The sequence below is a fragment of the Hordeum vulgare genome, chromosome 3H (genome assembly GCF_904849725.1).
Source record: "Hordeum vulgare subsp. vulgare chromosome 3H, MorexV3_pseudomolecules_assembly, whole genome shotgun sequence".
NCBI lineage: Eukaryota > Viridiplantae > Streptophyta > Magnoliopsida > Poales > Poaceae > Hordeum > Hordeum vulgare.
The window spans coordinates 613,542,042-613,561,748 of NC_058520.1; the positions used below are offsets into that span (position 1 = coordinate 613,542,042).

General features: G+C 46.1%; 3 protein-coding genes across 5 annotated transcripts; 1 reads left to right on the top strand and 2 right to left on the bottom strand.

Moving 5' to 3' along the window:
* The first annotated feature begins 7,470 nt into the window (after positions 1-7,470).
* LOC123445674 lies at positions 7,471-11,388 on the top strand. The gene is made up of 14 exons (XM_045122698.1): positions 7,471-7,524; positions 8,120-8,254; positions 8,344-8,455; positions 8,545-8,688; positions 8,802-8,906; positions 9,445-9,528; positions 9,824-9,939; positions 10,025-10,126; positions 10,208-10,321; positions 10,423-10,479; positions 10,570-10,636; positions 10,712-10,765; positions 10,898-10,972; positions 11,077-11,388. The coding sequence occupies exons 2-14, from the start codon at positions 8,226-8,228 to the stop codon at positions 11,227-11,229; spliced, it is 1,212 nt and encodes a 403-aa protein (XP_044978633.1). The 5' UTR covers positions 7,471-7,524; positions 8,120-8,225; the 3' UTR covers positions 11,230-11,388.
* A 333-nt stretch (positions 11,389-11,721) lies between these two features.
* Positions 11,722-14,547, bottom strand: LOC123445675 (protein DEHYDRATION-INDUCED 19 homolog 5-like). 2 transcript variants are annotated; one of them, XM_045122700.1, is made up of 5 exons: positions 13,994-14,547; positions 12,920-13,029; positions 12,368-12,445; positions 12,021-12,268; positions 11,722-11,933 (listed from the first exon to the last, which is right to left on the bottom strand). In XM_045122700.1, the coding sequence occupies exons 1-5, from the start codon at positions 14,172-14,174 to the stop codon at positions 11,852-11,854; spliced, it is 699 nt and encodes a 232-aa protein (XP_044978635.1). In that variant the 5' UTR covers positions 14,175-14,547; the 3' UTR covers positions 11,722-11,851. The 2 variants fall into 2 exon arrangements, with proteins under 2 accessions (XP_044978635.1, XP_044978634.1); XM_045122699.1 differs by having other exon boundaries at positions 12,920-13,032; positions 13,994-14,533.
* An 854-nt stretch (positions 14,548-15,401) lies between these two features.
* Positions 15,402-17,548, bottom strand: LOC123445672 (protein PIN-LIKES 2). 2 transcript variants are annotated; one of them, XM_045122696.1, is made up of 2 exons: positions 17,329-17,548; positions 15,402-17,171 (listed from the first exon to the last, which is right to left on the bottom strand). In XM_045122696.1, exon 2 carries the CDS (start codon positions 17,026-17,028, stop codon positions 15,667-15,669), a length of 1,362 nt encoding a protein of 453 aa, XP_044978631.1. In that variant the 5' UTR covers positions 17,029-17,171; positions 17,329-17,548; the 3' UTR covers positions 15,402-15,666. The 2 variants fall into 2 exon arrangements, with proteins under 2 accessions (XP_044978631.1, XP_044978632.1); XM_045122697.1 differs by having other exon boundaries at positions 17,242-17,330.
* Between the last annotated feature and the right edge of the window lie 2,159 nt (positions 17,549-19,707).

Here is a 19,707-nt window from a genome sequence, read left to right on the forward strand (position 1 = left end):
TGAAATGAGGAATCTTGCACCACTAGAACTCATACATTCAGATCTATGTGAAATGAATGGTATTTTGACAAAAGGTGGAAAGAAATATTTCATGACACTAATTGATGACTCCACTAGATACTGCCGAGTGTATCTTTTGAAATCTAAGGATGAGGCTTTGAACTTTTTTAAGATCTATAAAGCTGAAGCAGAAAACCAACTTGATCGAAAGATCAAGAGGCTTAGGTCCGATCGTGGTGGAGAGTATTTCTCAAATGAATTTGATTCCTTTTGTGCGGAACATGGTATAGTCCATGAGAGGACGCCTCCCTATTCACCTCAATCAAATGGGATAGCCGAAAGAAAGAACCGTACTCTAACTGATTTGGTTAACACCATGTTAGACACATCGGGTCTCTCCAAGGCATGGTGGGGGGAGGCGATATTGACTGCATGTCATGTCCTAAATCGAGTTCCCACAAAGAACAAAGAGATAACTCCATTCGAGGAATGGGAAAAGAAAAGGTTAAAACTCTCTTATCTACGAACCTGGGGTTGTTTGGCAAAAGTCAATGTTCCAATCCCAAAGAAGCGCAAGCTAGGACCAAAAATTGTGGATTGTGTTTTTCTGAGATATGCTTTTCATAGCATTGGATATAGATTCTTGGTTGTAAAATCTGAGGTATCTGACATGCATGTCGGTACAATCATGGAGTCGAATGATGCGACTTTCTTCGAAGATATCTTTCCCATGAATGATACAGCTACCTCATCTAATCAGAAGATGCCTAATTCATCAAACCATGAATTAGTCACATTTACTGAACCTATCATTTCGACGGAACACTTTGAAAATATTGTGGAGGAGAACAATGAAGTTCCTACCAAAAGCAATAGATAGAGGACTGCAAAGTCCTTTGGTGATGATTTTCTTATGTATCTCATAGATGACACTCCCAGTTCTATTTCAGAGGCCTATGCGTATGAAGATGCTGACTACTGGAAGGAGGTAGTCCGTAGTGAGATGGATTCCATCTTGGCAAATGAAACTTGGGAGATCACTGATCGTCCTTATGGGTGCAAACCTATAGGATGCAAATGGGTATTCAAGAAGAAGCTTAGGCCTGATGGTACTATCGAAAAGTATAAGGCACGGCTCGTGGCTAAGGGTTATACCCAAAAGGAAGGTGAAGACTTCTTTGATACTTACTCACTCGTGGCTCGACTGACCACTATTCGAGTACTACTTTCACTAGCCGCCTCACATGGTCTTCTCGTTCATCAAATGGATGTTAAGACTGCTTTCCTAAATGGAGAGTTGGATGAGGAAATTTACATGGAACAACCAGATGGGTTTGTAGTACATGGTCAGGAAGGGAAAGTATGCAAGTTGCTGAAACCTCTATATGTACTTAAGCAAGCACCAAAGCAGTGGCATGAGAAGTTTGAAAGAACTCTAACTACTGCAGGCTTTGTAGTAAACGAAGCTGATAAATGTGTGTACTATCGCCATGGTGGGGGCGAGGGAGTTATCCTTTGCTTGTATGTTGATGACATACTGATTTTCGGAACAAATGTGAATGTTATTAAAGAGGTCAAGGATTTCCTATCTCAATGTTTTGAGATGAAGGATTTAGGAGTGGCTGATGTCATTCTGAACATCAAGTTGTTGAGAGACGAAGATGGCGGGATTACATTGCGTCAATCTCATTATGTGGAAAAGATCTTGAGTCGCTTTGGGTATAGTGACTGCAAGTCCTCTCCCACACCATATGATGTGAGCGTGCTGCTTCGAAAGAATCGAAGAATTGCTAGAGATCAATTGAAATATTCTCAGATTATTGGCTCGCTTATGTACTTAGCCAGTGCTACAAGACCTGACATCTCTTTTGCTGTTAGCAAACTGAGTCGGTTTGTCTCAAAACCAGGAGATGTGCATTGGAAAGCTCTAGAGAGAGTTTTGCGTTATTTGAAAGGCATTGCAAATTATGGAATTGACTATACTGGAAACCCAAAGGTGCTTGAAGGGTATAGTGATTCAAACTGGATCTCTGATGCTGATGAGATAAAGGCCACTAGCGGATATGTATTCACTTTTGGAGGCGGCGCTGTTTCTTGGAAGTCTTGCAAGCAAACGATCTTAACAAGGTCAACAATGGAAGCAGAACTCACAGCACTAGATACAGCTACGGTCGAAGCAGATTGGCTTCGTCGGCTCTTGAGTGACTTGCCGATTGTTGAGAAACCAGTACCTGGTATCCTTATGAACTGCGACAATCAAACTGTGATCACGAAAGTGAGCAGCTCAAAGGATAACATGAAGTCATCAAGACACATTCAGAGAAGGTTAAAATCTGTCAGGAAAATGAGAAACTCTGGAGTTATTGCATTGGATTATATTCTAACATCTAAAAATCTGGCAGATCCTTTTACTAAGGGTCTATCACGTAATGTGATAAATAATGCATCGACGGAGATGGGTATGAGACCCACAATTTGAGTTGTTCACAGTGGTAACCTATTCTTTGTGATCGGAGATCCCGTGAATTAGATGTGAAAGACAAGTTGTTTGTCAACTGAGAGGAAAGTATCCTTATCATTAATGATACCACTCCATGAAGATGCAATACTTTCCTAAACTGCATGGCAGGTTGATATACATCTTAATATGTTCTAAGTTGCTTACTGAAGCAGAGATGTTGTCATGCAGAACATCTTTTGAAGAACATACCTATATGAGTCAGATTGTTAAACGTCGCAATCTATGAGAGTAGGGTGCTCTCTAGTATACTCACGAAAGGTCTCGGAGTATGACGCATAAGCTCCATCCGTGGGGAAGTCCCACGGCAGCCTAGTATCGGTCAAGGATCTGTGTGAAGCTAGATTCGCAGAAAACTTGCAGTTCAAGGCCTAGTCCACTGTTCAAGTTGCTTACTAGTGTAGCATAGAGTTCTAGGCGAAAGTTCAACTTAACAGTCTCCACTGCAGTATCGGTATATAAAACAGTGTTTTGGAACCAAAGGCAAATTTTGTGTGCCTCTGGGATCTGGTGGGGGATTGCTGGAATTTTGTGTATTTATGGGCCAGCCCAATATGTAATTTCAGAAATTCCTAATAAATCCTAGAGGCCCATGCAGCCCATTTGTGCAAGGCAAGAGGTGGAAATGTTTAGTCACACATTGCTAGTTTAGTGGAAGTTGGACCTTCATATAAGGGAGGTTGTTTCCACACATGTATGAGCTTGAGAACAAGAGAGACATACACGCGCGCTCCTCCTCCTCCGCCGCCCGCCTCACCTCGTCACGACGCGCCGCGGGTTGCGGGAATGAGCCGAGCCGAACTAAAATTTTGCCACGCACGACTGGTATATGAAAGGCCACTCGGAGAAGCTGAACGTTTTCTGCTGTAGTGGATATTGAAAGCACACGCCGCAGTTCCGTCGCTGCGTCTGTTTGCTTCACATCCCGTCGCTGGCCTCTCGCCTCCTTCTCCTGCGCCTATAAAAGAGAGGTCGCTCCTCTTCAGAGACTACGCATCAGAAGTTCCCACTCGCCACCGGTTCTTCTCTCTGTGCTGCTGCTACGTTCTTCCTCATCCCGTCCTATGGCGTGCACCGTTCGTCGGGACAGTAGGCCTCCGAAACTCCGTCTGTTCGAGTCCTGTACGGGAGAAGGGCGATAAACTTTTTGGGGAGCGCTCAACGCGACTACTGGCTTCCATCACGAACACCGACGATCTCTTCCCGGACGACGACTACTTCCCCGACGTCGACCACCTCTTCGGTACCATGGCCAACGACAACGCCAACACCAATACTCCTGCTGCTGCAACTCAGTACGTACTCATGTGCTTCTTCTTTGAATTCCTATCACACCTTTTTGCTATAGTTTCTCTGCTAGATATGTTCCGTTTCTACTCATTACTCCATATGATACCTTGTCTTTGTAGAACGGTTATACATATGCTCTTTTCTGGATCCTATGTGCACATGTCTTTTGTCTTCTCATTTCTATATAGCTTGCCTTCTTTCGTTGTTGTTATGTTGGTTATGTTTTTCCTAGTTCTTCTTGTAATAAAATCCTATGGTAAATTGCTCATATTTCCAACAGAACGCGCCGCGCGCAAAAAACTGGTTTGCCGCGCGCCCATCGCCTGGTTTGGCACGGCGCGCAGCGCTGACTTCAGCAGCCGCATTAAAATGCAGCGCGCGCGCCGCTCCAGCAGCGCGCAAAAGTACAGCGTGCGCGACTCGCCGGGCATTTTAACATATATGGCATTTTCGACGGTGCGGCGGCGGCACGGGACGGCGCCGGCGCGACGCCACCCGTCACCGTGGTCATCCACGGCGGCAAGAAGAGGCTGCGCGCGAGGCCGACGCTCGGCGGAGCTCCGGCGGTGGCGACGCCAATGCTCCCCGCGTTAGGGTTTCCGGCAACGGCGGGGGCGGGGGGGGGGGGGTCGCGGCTGTACAACGGGGTGAGCGGGGTGCCGGTGTGCGCGTCCATGGGTGGCAGGGCGCCGGCGTGCGCGGTGCGTAGGAGGAGGAGAGGAGAGAGTGCGGCGCGAGCGCTCGAGTGTGCCGCGCGCGGAAACCGGCGCCCCAAATACACCGCGCGGGATAGTGTATCCGACCGCGCGCCCAACTTGTTATAGTGCGCGTGCGGTTTTTGCGCGCCCGCTGAAGCCTCCCGCCGCGTCGCGCGCGCGCTAAAACGGCCTAGCTCGCGGCGCGGCGCTAGTTTAACACGACTGTTGGAGATGCTCTAATTAAACAGCAGCAGCTGCATCATTCCATGGTTGCTTGTCCCCCGCTGTGTAGTGAGGAACGGCGGTTGTGTGCTCGGCCGTGGTGACCTGCTGACGCTCCGACGATGCAAAGACCCGCGTCGATTGACGCTCCATTCTCAGGAGCTGAAAAAAGGACACACCACAAGACAGGTTGAACACATCTTGGTTCGATTGAGAGGCGTGGTGTAGAAAGAGAATTGAAGGGCTTGCAAATCACGACTCTGAGCAGCGATTGTGGAGAAGAAAGCATGCTCTGTTTGATCATTCGCGGGAGAAATTGGAGCACAAGATCTATCCGGCGCACAATATGCACACGACAGCCTCGCTACAATGGAAAATATGCCGTCAGTAAGCAGCGATTAGTACAAGAAAAAACCGTCGTTTATTTCTACGGACCTGATCAGTTTTGCGTTTCTCTCTCCACCACGTCATGTATTTTCCTATGTGCCTAGAGTTACGGGCATCAATTTGTCGAACATCATGTAAGCATAACTAAGTGTCAAAATGCAAGTTGTGGACGGTCCAAAAGCATGTTGTAGGCCATCTTAAAGTTTACCACCTCGAAGGTGCAATGCTCAACTCTAGTGTCTTAATGGTAAGTATGTTGAATGAGCACCCCAATCAATGAATATACGATAAACTCGAGCATTATTGATTTCGAGGGGCGCCAATGAATGCTAATGTCCTTTCAGTTTTGTAATGAGAGTATCATATACTAGTATCATATACTAGTATCATATACATGATATTAGTGTATGATATTATATCCGTAATGCATAGTATCATATGCTAGTATCATAGAATAGTTTATTTATTACCATGATGACGCATAGTACCACAATATTTAATATGATACTAAACCCTCTTTTTTCATTTAATTCTATGTCATCTCATCAAATATGTCTAGTTGACATGCAAGATACTACTTATGATACTCCCATTACGATCAGTCTAAGCCCATGTGTTCATCTTTTTGTAAGCTCATGTATTCATCGTTAGTTGTTTGATTTCTATATGATTAAACCACATAGGATTCCCCCATCTCCGTTTTTATGTGTTTGCTTGTCAAATAATACAAAACGTGTGCATATTTATTGAAAAAAGACGACCAGCCGATCATACCAGTAAATATTGGTCACGGGCGTTGAGTGTACCACCGACGCAAATCTTAAACAGGACGGACGTTGAGTGGGCGGTCGATCCAAACAAATAAAATACGGATAAAAGTGTCAGTCGTTTGAATCGACGCATTGAAGTTGCTCTAATAAACCTATTAATAAAGAAAATAGGTATTCTTAGTCTGTCGTGACATTTTGCAAAATCCTCCTTAATTTTTTTAAATAAACCCACGGTACTGGTTTTAGTTGGAAAAAAATATTTAGATTTAATAATCAAACCACGGATTTTAATAAGTGACAAAATAATGGGTGCGTCCAATGGGAGTCGAACCACGACCCAGGAACCAACCAAACCCTACACAATTCCTGCTCATATCTTCACATGATTCTTACAGAGTCTCATGTCTCCAGTTAAATTAAAAAAAGTCTGAATCCTACTTTGATACATATAGCAGTCCGAATACTACTTATATACACACAAGAGCCCTAAACCTATTTCGAGACAGGTATTACTGGTGCTACAAATACAAATGTATCTTCATGTGATTCTTACACAATCATAAGTCTTCAGTTCAATCAAACAAAATCAGTTTCATTGTTAGACACCTTTGGTTCAATTAAGCTGCTAAGCTCCAGCTAAAATTTAGCGACAATTTCATACATGTTCTTTCCCTTTGTTCTGTATGGTTCAAAATTCTTGATGTGCTAATGATTGCGTATAAAAAATAGGTTCTGAAATGTGCATTTTTTATAGTGAAAACATGTACATTTTTATGTCATTTCTGCATAATCCAGCAATGTTTTTTTACACAATACACACACAAACGCTTATATACACGCATCTCTATGAACGCACATATGCACATCTCTATGAGCACCTCAGAGAGATTGAGCCGGCATGACATCTTGAGTTTTACGAAATCACCGTACGCGTATCCTTCCACTGAAATCGTATCATCGAAAATCCTAAAATAAATTCATGAATAAAGCAAGCACCAGAATTTGAATCCTGATGGGCTGGGGTATCACTTTCCCTCTAACCATCCAGGTTGGTTTGCATAATCCAGCGGTGTTGCCAGTAGTACAAGGCATCATAAAAGCTTTGTTTTTTGACATGTTCCAACAGGGACACGAGTTAATACATAAATGAATGTTTGCATATTTAATTTTTACCCACATGCATTTGTATTAGTAAAACAATAATGAGAATCATAGTACATCGCACGTGTGCATGGACCAAAACGGCGGAACCCTAATCGAATTGCTGGGCGTTTAAGCAGGGCAGCAGCAGGAGTTGGTAATTTTTGTTTTGTAACAGCAAATGCAAAAAACCGGCTGTTAGGGCCCACACGGCAGCCACCTAGCAGAGCCAGCCAGCGAATCGCACGCACCAGAAGATTTCGCTGCCCACCACCCCCTCCCTCCCTCCCCCTTCTTCTTCAATCCCAATCTCCGCCGTCGCCATCCGCCATCCCCTCTCGCCACCCCACCCACACGCGCGCGCGCCGCGGCACCACCCCCCGCCTCCTGCCGCACGCGCGCGCGGGCGCTCCCGCAGCCGGCCGCGCCGGATTCCGCCGCCGGACGCCGGACGCCGGACGCCGGACGCGCCGGAGCCGGATCGGTCCGCCGCCAACAGGTACGGCGATCTTCTTCCCATGGGGGGTTTATTGGATTTCCTGCTTGACCAGCTTCTCTTCCCGATTGATAGATTGGCTGTCCAACCAAAAAAGGTAGGGTTTTCCTCCCCCTACCTTGTTCCTTGTGTTCGTCGGTCGGCCAGGACCGGACCAATCGATTCGCGTCAGTATTACTACTAGTAGTAGAACTAGTAGTACTGTACTAGGCTACAAGTTCACTTCAGAGCTGCACCATCTTTGATGAACCCGGCAAGTTTCTTTTCCCACACGGCCATGTCAAATCTCCAAGCTTTGTGAATCAGCCAGCACGCACGCACGCACGCCTCATGGTGTTCGCACGCTGATCCTGGCTGCCCGACCAGTAAGTGCTGTTTCAAAGTCAGGGACGATGCATCCAAGTTAAGGGAACCGTGTATAATTGGCAGGGACCGGTAGCTACTGCATCCAAGTTAGGGAAGCATGCGTCTATAACTGGCAGCCAGTAATGACTAGTAATAATAAATACTGAAGCCTATGAAACAGGGGTTCAATTCTAGCGCGGATGGATGTGTTGTTTCATAACTGATTCCGACGCAAGCATCGACTGTATTTCAGGTCCGCGTTCCGGGGTTGGCGCCAGCATTATGTTCTTGCCGAGCAATGTGTAGCAGCTGCCGCTCGCAAGACTCGATCCCCCGTCCCCGCGCTGGTGTACTAGGCGATGGCAAAACTCCCGATAGTTGGTCGCAGGTTTGCATGCCTTCCTTTCTCCTCTTGGTTATCTTTTCTTTTTAATTATGCTGCCCTGTTCCTTGACCCTTAACTTGCTGCCCCTGCAGTGTGCATAGTAGGAAACCCAACGAGAGCATGAGGCTTGTCGTCGTCACGATCGTCGGGGTGGTCTTTGGTTTCTTCATCGGAATCTCCTTCCCAACAGTCAGCATAACAAAGGTATACAAATTAGTACCTCTTATCAACGTACTGCACTAACTGCATGTATGCATTTCAAGAAGGTTGACTCTTTCAAACATGCTTTGCAGCTTCACTTCCCTTCTAGCATTGTTTCCTACATAGAAGACAAGAACTCTGGACTCACGGCTCAGGCTATACTGAATCATGCCTGGATTTCTGCTAGAAACGCAAGGGGAAATGCTACTGAATCTAGTTCAAACACTACCATGAAGGTAACTCGCTGAATTCTTCTACTCCAACTCTGTTTCTACATCTTTTATTATAAGTATATACAACTCATATCCTAACATTTTGAACTAACCTCGATCTTTCTTGATGATCATAGATATATGTACCAACAAACCCCAGGGGCGCAGAGATGCTAGCACCTGGCATCATTTCATCAGAGTCTGATTTGTATAAGCACAGGCTATGGGGAGACCCGGCTGAGGTAGCTGCTATTCTTTTCTGCATCCACCTGGATGGATATATTTCAGCTCAAGGGATGCCTTTCCTTCTTTCTTTTCCACCTTATATGCTGCGCCTCAAAGAGAATAATGTGTTCCTTTCTTTCTCCACTAGATGTACTATAATATTCCACCTCAAAAAGCTGACCATGATGTATTCTGCCTATCACATTGTTCTCAAATAATTAGCATATATTTGCTCTTGTCATCTGATACATAGTTATGCGTGTCTATTGTTGTCTCATAATTTCAAAGTGATCGTTCTTGCACAATCGACGCACGCTGTTGTGCACTGACATTTTGTGTGCTTCTGTTAATTCCATATAATGTTCTGACCAGTGCTATGCCCTGCATTTCTTTACTGATTTTATTAAGCCCAGAATTTGCATTTTTAGCTTTCATGTTTCATCAAAGTTAATTAATGTAATCTTAATTTCTGCACAATCGCATTTACAGGGCATCAAAGTTAATTTCAGTGGTTGAGTTAGCCCTCACAAAATTTGCTTGACTTTGAATTCGCAGGACCTACCCTTCAAGCCAAAGTACCTTGTTACTTTCACTGTTGGAATTGCACAGAAGGACAACATAAATAGAGCAGTCCAGAAGGTAAAACTTTGACATTTATAATATATCAATTATCCGAGTGTCCCCAGGTTATCTTTTTTACTTACACTGTTTCTTTTCTGGGCATTGTTTTGTCGTGTTTCACTGTTTCCTTTTGCAGTATATTTCTGGGCATTTTTTACTTTCACTTTATTACTTCCACTGTTTCCTTTCGCAGTACTTCGGTACAGGGCATTGTTTTGTCGTGTTATCTTTACCTTTTATCTATTAATGTACAAATACCATGATATTGTAACTTGGTTATCTGCCTAATTGTTTGAGCTCTTGGTTCCTGCAGTTTTCTGATGACTTTGCTATCCTGTTATTTCACTACGATGGCCATGTGACTGAATGGGAGGAATTTGAGTGGTCAAAACGAGCGATTCATGTTAGTGTTCTGAAACAAGCGAAATGGTACTCCCTGATGCTTATGTATTTTCTTATTAAATTTGTAATCTGAACAGGGAATCTAAAAGTTGATTAATTTCTTCGCCTCTAGGTGGTATGCCAAAAGATTCTTGCACCCTGATATCGTGGCACCCTATGAGTATATATTTATCTGGGATGAGGACCTTGGAGTTGATCATTTCAATGGAGAGGAGTATGCTTTCAGTCTTCACTTAGCATAACACATTGTTCTGTTGCAGCGTCAGGTGACTTGCTAACATGGTTTACATTGTAGGTATATCAAACTTGTCAAGAAATATCAGCTGGAAATCTCGCAACCTGGTTTGGAGCCAGATAAGGGATTGACATGGCAGATGACCAAAAGAAGAGGGGATCGCGAGGTTCACAAGTAAGTTGAAGAATTCTTGTCTGCCCTTCTGAGATACACAAATTTGTTTTTGCCTTACCTTTCGTCTCATACCTACCTGATTGGTGGTTTGGTTTTAACAGGGATACCGAGGAGAGGCCAGGCTGGTGCACGGATCCTCATCTTCCACCATGTGCCGCGTATGTATTTTGCCTTCCGCAGCTGACTTGTGTTACCTTGGTCGCTGATATACGTGGAAAATGGCCTAACTGTGTATGTTTGATGTGCAGTTTTGTTGAAATTATGGCTCCGGTTTTCTCCAGAGATGCATGGAGATGTGTATGGCATATGATTCAGGTATAACATATTTTCATCATCTAATTTTCTCTTACATTTGCACCTAATGTGGTTAACATCCGCTTGTTGTTGCAGAATGACTTGGTTCATGGATGGGGTCTGGATTTTGCTCTGAGGAAATGTGTGGAGGTATGAACCACACGCCCTTGTCAAACATTGATATATTTCTGACTACTTCCATTGCTAACACTATAATCATTTAAATAGCTCTTGACCATCTTATCTCTATCTCTCTGATTAATGTATTTATACTCTGTGCAGCCTGCTCATGAGAAAATCGGTGTCGTTGACTCCCAGTGGATTGTACACCAAGTGGTTCCTTCTCTTGGGAACCAGGTAAGAAGAATCATAAAAGCGTATTTTGAGCACCAGGCCCCATCATAGAACAGCAAAACCTAGCACGCACTGCCAAACTCATTCCTGCCATCGAAAACTTGCAGGGACTGGCGGAGAACGGGAAGGCGCCATGGGAAGGGGTGCGGGAGCGCTGCCGAAAAGAGTGGGGGATCTTCCAGACGAGGATCGCGGAGGCCGACAAGGCGTATTACGAGATGATGGGTGTCACCCCTCCCAACGTAACATTTGTCCACTAGGTCGCCGTATATCGCCCCTGTTAATCCTCCCTCCCCCCTCTTTTTTGTCATCTCTAGAGCCCTTATTGTAGCGAGCTTAGGTGAATGGTGATGATATTGATGATACGTGTAGAGCAATACAAAGATATCATATCATATCAGGTTAATTTTGTTGCCTCCCTTTTTGCTGTGCGCATTCTCCCATTCACTCGTTTTGCTCCAGTTCTTCTACTATTCGTTTCCTTGAATTGCATTTTGAACTAAAATTATTTTACGTCGCAAACAAATGAAAATCAGTTTAGAAAAATCTCTATGGAACACTGATGTGCATGTTAATCCTCTCAGTAGTTTCCTTGAATTGTATTTTGAACTAAAATTATTTTACGTCGCAAACAAATGAAAATCAGTTTAGAAAAATCTCTATGGAACACTGTTGTGCATGTTAATCCTCTCAGTACTTACACCAAAGAAGCACATTAATTGAAGGAAAAAAGCAAATTAGCAACATGAAAATAAGTGCAAAGCATGCAAATTTTGTATAGATAGATAGCCAAGGTTACATAGTACATCTGGATCATAAAACACAGGCTTAAAACTGGTCAAGAAACCCTAGACATCAACACAATTAGAGATTATAATTTAACTAAAGAATGGTTGATGTGATGATCTCAGCAAGGAACTCAATCCTCTGCAGCCTCTCCTCCAGCTCCAGCCGGCTCACAGGCCTGAAAACAAAAGGCAACACCATTATTGACTGAGCTTGGCCACAACAAATCTCTGAAAAAAAAACAGTCAACCATCATCTTCCTCACCTCTGGGTATCCGCTAACAGATGAGCGCTGCTCGGGCGATGGTGCTGGCTTGCTCCGTCGCGTGATCCCAGCTCGGTTTCGGTTTTGTCGGTGCTGCCGCGGCAGATGAACTGGGAGAGCAGTGGGTCAGGCTCAGGGTCCTGGCATGGCCTGCTGCTCATCATGTAGGGGTAGGGGTTCACTTCATATGGGGATGGTGCTGCTGCTGCTGGCCATGGTGAGCTGCTCGGCCTCGAAGGCTTCCTCCTCTGCCATGATCAGATGATGAGTTTTTTTTTTTTTTTTTGGTTCCTGGAATGGCGGCGATTCTGAGATAGGGAGGAGTGATAGATAGATATAGTACATACCTTAAGAAGATGCGAGTGTTGGAATCTGAAATGCGCGGACATGTCCTTCCCTAGATTCTCGGCGCATATCGGGCAAACCTGAAGATCATGCGGTAAAAAACAGTTTAGTGATTCAGCATCGTAGAGAGAAAAACAGTGATATCAAACTGTTATCATAGAATCAATCAAGCCATTTGCCACTTTGTTTAGGGGAGGGACAGGCAAAAAACACTCTGTTTCTGTGTTATCAGGAGCTATAATAATGGAGCAGTTTGGAATTTTATAAACGAACACACAGTAGCATTTTTAAATGCATTTCCAGCAGGAACAGATTAGGACCTTAAGGCTATGTTTTGATCAAAATTAATACGCAATGCCTTGCATACTACTCCCTACTCCGTCCGGAAATACTTGTCCGAGGAATGGATGTGTCTAGATGTATTTTAGTTCTACATACATCCATTTCTATCCATTTTTACGACAAGTAATTCCGGACGGAGGGAGTACTAGTAATTCCAAGAAACATTTGCGGAGAGAAGGGAAAGGGAAAAAAGAGGGATATATTTCTCTTACAGCATTTCTGGTGTCAAAGCAGTGTTCCTCCTGCAGATGGCTGCAGATGAAGGGCATTTCAACCTCGATGTAGCAGAAAGGGCAAGGGAAGTACTCCCACAGTTCACCATCTTCTGAGTAACATCAACAACAAAAAATCAGATGATGTGCTGCTCTAAGAAAATCCAATCCAACATGATCTAATATAATCTAATATAATCCTTCTGTCTTGATTTTTGCTAAAAGGTGCGGTCAACTTCTCAATATCACTCACGCGAAAACCTTTTTATGCGATAGAATAATATGACTAAAGCACCTGATTTTACATCATTCTCTCATATGCCAAGAAAACTAGAAGTAAGAAATAATTTCTTCCTTGTTACATCTGATCAAGAGTTCAAGGCATAACCAATAGCAATGCTTCCAGTGTGTGTGTGTGTGTGTGTGTGTGTGTGCGTGTGTGTGTGTGTGTGCGTGCAAGAAACCGCAAAAAGAAGTAACAGAAAAGAGAACCTGAAAACAGGTTAGGAAAGATTCAAGAGCAATATCACTGATCTAATCTAATCATCTGTCTTAATTTTTGTTCAAAAGTGCAATCAACTTCTCAATATCACTGACGTGGAAACTTTTTCATAAGCTAGGATGAATAAAGCATCCAACTTCAGATCATTCTCTCGTATGCCAAGAAAACCAGAAGCAAGAAATATAGAATTTCCCTTTTACATCTGATCAAGACATGATCAAAAGCAACGCCCCTAATTTTTTTTTATTTGCAAGCAACCATAAAAGCAGAAGTAACAGAAAGCAGAATCCGAAAAAAGGTTACGAAAGATTCAACAGAAAGTATAGCTGCACCCCTGACAAACAGGAAAGGAAATGCAAGAACCTGCGACAAGAACCGCCGAGAACAAGCCTCTTCTCAAGAGAAAGCATGAATGGATGGATCCAATAAACCATGAAGAAACAAGGATCAGATCAGAAACCAAACGGCAACGCGTCGCCTCATACCGAAACGGCGTTCGGGTGTTTTGCGTGTTCTCAGAGTGAAATAAAACCAAACAAGAGTTAGCAGGAGCAGAGAGGAAGAATAAATACCTGGTGGAGGAGGGGGTGGGGCATAGCAGGGCTGGTGCCTGCCTTGGGGGAGGAAGCCATAGCTGTAGGAGGCCTCTGCATCCACCTCCATGGCTGCGCCGCACCGCTGCTCCTCCTCCTCTTTGCTCTTCTCCTCGGCAGGAAGAGGAGGAGAGGGGTCACTGTAACTGACACAGCACATCCAAGCAAGTGATCACAGAGGAATTGGGGCTGGATCACAACTCCTCCTAGGCCGTGGATTTCGATTTATATACGGCTCTCTCCCGGGGACTCCTGCCTTTTTCTGTCCACATAATTATTTTTTTCTGTGTTGCTGGTGACTCAAAAGTAGGAGCAGGGAAAAATAGGAAAAGGCAAAAGGAGGATGCATAAAGAGACAACATAGATTTTCAGGACCATTCGCGTTGCAAAAGGAATTTTTTTCAGAGTAAACAGTAGGAAAATCGAGGAAAATCCCTGCTTCCTAGAAGTTGTAAGCGTATCACTGCCTTGGCATCTGAAAGGGTACCTTGAAGTTGCTTTTGCATTGCTTATTAACCAAGTTATTGCTTGAACTGTACTTACACTTGTCTCCCACATGGCCAAAGCGTGACACGTTGCTTCGCACGGAAATTAACTCCTCCACCGAAATAGCAAGAGACCACTCGTCGAAGCTTGCGAATCGCACGATCTCGCTCTTCTGGAAAACCTGGTCACCAATTCTGGAAGATCGTCGACGATAGGTTAGCGAGCAAACAAGAAAAGTTAATTGAGTTGTTTTTCTTACTCCACTCTCTGCATCCATGGAAAGAATACTGGCAATGCTGGTGCACACAGTGGCCTTGGGACTCACCTTTCCAGTCAGCAATCCAACCTGAAAGCTATGTGTGGATTGCAATTCAACGGCATGTCTGGATCTCAAGATAAAGTGGCCAGCCCAGACCTGCAGAAAGAAAATCAAAAGTGGCCACTCAATTCAGTTGATGACAGTGATGCATATGTTAGTGCCATGCCTTTTTGTTCTTCCTGTTCTTGCAAGTAGAAACCAGAAAGTTGCATGGAGTTGCTGGACACCTTTATTTACCTCAAGAAAAAAATTTAAAGTTTTGCCCTATTTGTGGTTCTTTATTGGCTCACTTTTCACCATTCTGTCATGTCTGATTGTTTTTGCTCTGTCCTCCAGATCTCACCAGGAAATAACAATCAGCAGTTTTTGCTTCATTCATGCACCTTGTACAATGGATATAATTTAAGGTCATTACTTCAAGGTTCAGCTTAATTTGTGTTTCATTCATGCACAAGAATAATTTATCTGCTTTAGATGATGATCGACAGAAATTTAGATGCTACTCAAACTTATCACACTGCTGTGACCACCAGACATTTGCACTTCATGATCAGACAGCCAATGTACTGACAACTTGTGCTGTTCTACAAACTGGCAATGGCAGCCAAAAGGTGCAATATTGCAATAAGATCAAAATCATGTACAGACCCAATGTATCGACAGTAATTAACGACAAAAAGTGTATCTCCTGTTCTCGAATAATAATACATGTGATAGAAATACAATCACTAGCAAATTATGATACACTTCTTAACCACAAGGAGGCATGGCTGAGAATTCATTCAAGCACTCCTTTTCCTGGGAATCACCTCGCATGATGACTGCTATAAACCGGTTTTGCGAGGCTTCAGATGTACGACAACAGCTTGAAATATACGACGAGGTAGATGGAAAGAGAGAACACCGCGCAGATGTGCTGCCAGAAGAGGAGCGCAGATGCTTCCTTAACGCTGTAACCCCTCAGGCTCGCGATCGCGCCGAGAAGGATGGCACTTGGGGTGGAGTATTGCAGTGAGAGCACAAACCGATACATGTAGTCGTTCTCAACGAGCAGGTTTAACTTGTCTGCTAGAATCACGATGCCGATACCAATGCACGGGAGGATCAGAAGCCTTGCGACGATTATACCTATGATGGTCCGCTTACCAAGGGCGTTGTCATTTGGGCCTTCTGCAAGCATGCCTCCGAGAATCAACATCACCGAGGGAACCACAGCAGCAGCCAGGATCTCCAGGCTGTCGGTGAAGAACGAGAGCGGCGCATCAGCCCCAAACACGAAGGCCTTGAGCACGGGGACCATGCCGATGATGATGGCGAGCAACGAGGCGATGGTCGGCGGCTGAAGGACATGCTGAATCGGAGTCTTCTCGGCGACAACCCTCATCCTCCTGACCACTTTGGGCTCCGCCAAACACCGGAGAGACTTTGGGCTGCTAGGGCCGGCGCCGGAGATCCCCCCCTCCTCGGAGAAATCAATGTCGGGGAAGGTGTTCTGCGAGGAGCCCGAGATGCTGGCGAAGATCCTGGCGATGAATGGCGTCTTGGAGTGCTCCATGACCTTCTCGGCCATCCCGGGCCACTCGGCCTCCTGGAGCAGAGGGCGGCTGAAGTTGCTGACCTGCGTCTCCTCCTCCTCGGGCACCCGCTCGATCTCGTTGCCCTCGCCGACGATCTCGTAGTACTGCATGGGGGGCTCCATCATGTGGTAGACGAGGGTGTATACGAGGAGGACGGCGACCCACTGCGCGAAGGAGACGTAGGCGATGCCCTCGCGGTGGCAGCCGGGGCCGAAGGGGTGGTCGGTGGTGTGGCAGACGGAGCCGATGATGGCGATGGGGAGGTTGCCCGTGTTGCCGAAGCCCGTCATGATGACGGTGAAGCGGAAGAAGCGGGGCGGCGGGCGGCAGACGAGGGCGACGGCGTAGCCGAGCGCGCAGCCGACGGCGGTGGCGATGAGGACGTTGACGGGGATGAACCACCAGTGGAGCACGTTGTGGAGCGTGACGGACTGGCCGAGGTGCACGAAGATGAGGCAGGGCAGGAAGAGCGCGAAGACGAGCTTGCTGAGCAGCTTGAAGGTGGCCTTGGGCACCACCTGCGCCCGCGGGTGCGCGAGGAGGAGCCCGATCACCGTCAGGCACAGCAGCTTCAGCAGCGGCGTCACCGCCGACACCCAGTCGCCCCCGCGCACCGCCACCTGCGGGTCCATCGTTGGCAGAGCAGCCGCCTGCCGCCGCCGCCGCCGCTAACTAAAAGCCGGAGCCTTTTTGACCGGATTATCGCTCCGCCGACCGATCCCCTTTTCGCCTGCCCGGCCAATCGGCTCCAAAGAAGAGATTCGATTCGACCAGCCTGCACACCGAGAAATCGATTAATTAAACATGAACATGGGGATTCAGATTCAGATTCAGGGGGGGTATACGCGATGCAATCGAGCTCGGCGCGGATTGGATCCAAGAAGAGCCAATCCTAGAGAAACAGACAATGAATCAAGAAGCGTCCGTCTTACCAATGATGGTTGTCTCGCCGTCGCCGCCGCGTTCCTACGGCCGGATGGGATCGGTCTCGATCGATCGATCTCTCTCGGGCTGTGGTGATATGATGCGACGGGACCGGGAGGAGACGGGATCGGGCAGGATGCGGCTGCTGTTCTTGCTCTTGGCCTGGAGCTCGGGCTTCCCACGTGGGATTTCTGATAAACTTGGCCGTGGTGGGCCCGGGGCGTCATTATCCCAGATGGCGATGCGATCTCGTGATTAATATGGAGTAGGTAGTAGTAGTACTGCTAAAAACTTGGTTTTAAAATTGTTATTATTCTGTCCTGGTGTGTAATGATGCACGTGAATGGATCTCATGAGAAGGTGACACCATCATCATCAACATGTGCGATGCCATCACACTATTCAAATGTACTCCCTCCGTTTTTAAATATAAGTTTTTTTTAGAGATTGTTGAAATTTGGAGGTGGGCTTTAGGCCCATTAGAGAATTTCAGAAAAATCTTCAAGGGCCCATGTAGGTGGTGGGATGACAAGGTGGTGGGAGTTTAGTCCCACCCCGCTAGTGGAGGAGAGTTTGGACCCCTTTATAAGGGTCTCTCTTCCACATGCTATTGGAGAGTGAGAAGAGAAGGTGCCCTCGCGCACTCCTTCTCCGCCGCCCGCCTCGCCACGACGCGGGTTGCAGGAATGAGCCGAGCTCATACCTATGCGCTTATTTTTGCCGGTCAGGAACGGAGAATACGTAACGGACAAGGCACGATTACCGACTCGGACGTGGGTTCGGCCCACGTCTCTCTACCCATCCGCCTTTATAAGCAGGCTATCGCCTACCCTAGCCGTCACGAGAACCAGATCACATCTGCCTCACGCGTTCGTTCCTTGACTGCTGCTGCCGCCGGCGACTCCGTCCCGTTTACCGCGTACACGGTCGACGGGAGAGCAGGCCTCCGAAACCTCGCCTCTCCGGTTCCTGTACGGGAGAGGGGCGATTAGGTTTTTGGGGAGCGATCACGCGACTGCTCGCCTCCGTCCGTCTGCTTCGTCTACGTCCGCGTCGCCCTCGTCATCGCCATGTCTTCACCAAGCGAAGCTGACCGTCTCCGCGAGGAAGCCGAGAAGAAGACGACAGAGGATACTACCGCCGCCGCCGCTGCTGCTACGGCCAACTGGCCGATCGGAGGGTATGATGTGTTTGTCCCTCTCCTGTTTCTGTCTGCACTAGTAGTATTACCTATATACGTAGATGTTTCTGCTATATGCGTAGTACTTGCTAGTATACTCCGTGATCAGTATGTCATGAACCTAGTCAACGCCATGTTAGTAATTATCTCATGGATTAATTTACTCGGAAAATTGCCTATTTACTCAACAATCCAAAAACCTAATTTCTGTAGGAATTGTTCGAGTAATGGTTTTGCTGCTGCACTGAAACCGGATAAGTTTACCGGTACTTTTTTCAAGCGTTGGCAAACGAGAACCACCTTATGGCTCACAGCTATGAACGTGTTCTGGGTAGCCGGTGTCACTCCTACGGAAACTATCACTCCTGAACATGAGAAGATGTTTAAGGAGGCCACCGTCCTATTCCTTGGAGCAGTCATTAGCGTGATCGGAGATAAGCTGGTTGATGCATATTTACATATGCATGTTGCCAACGACTTGTGGGAGGCGCTCGAATCTAAATTCGGGGCCACCGATGCTGGGAGTGAGATGTATGTTATGGAGCAGTTCCACGATTACAAGATGGTTGACAACCGTTCTGTATTGGAACAAGCTCATGAGATAATATGCATAGCTAAGGAACTAGAGGTTCTTAAGTGCAATTTGCCGGGCAAGTTTGTCGCGGGCTGTATAATTGCTAAGCTCCCTAATTCCTGGAGGAACTTTGCTACTACTCTGAAACATCAGAGGCGTGAGTTCTCAGTAGAGGACATCATCGGCCATCTGAGTGTTGAGCAGAACTCGAGAGCAAAGGACTCCAATGGAAAAGCAGTGGAAAGCTCTTCTGCTGCCAATATGGTACATCAGAGGAACTTCAATTCTCAAAAGCCCAAGGGAAAGAATTATGTCCAACAGAATACCGACTTCAAGAAGAAGGGAAAGAAGCCCTTCAAGAAGAATAAGAAGGGAGATGGCTGCTATACTTGTGGTTCAGAGGGACATTGGGCGAACAAATGCCCAAACAAGTACAAGAAGCCGGCGCAGGACTCCAAGTCTGCCAACATGATTGTGGGCAACAATGAAAGTGGTGCATCTGGGTACGGTAATTTACTTACTGTATTTACAGTTTGTCAGTCCACCGATTGGTGGGTGGACACGGGTGCAAATATTCATGTGTGTGCTGACTTATCATTGTTCTCTTCTTATCAGGCCACCGGTCACGGGTTC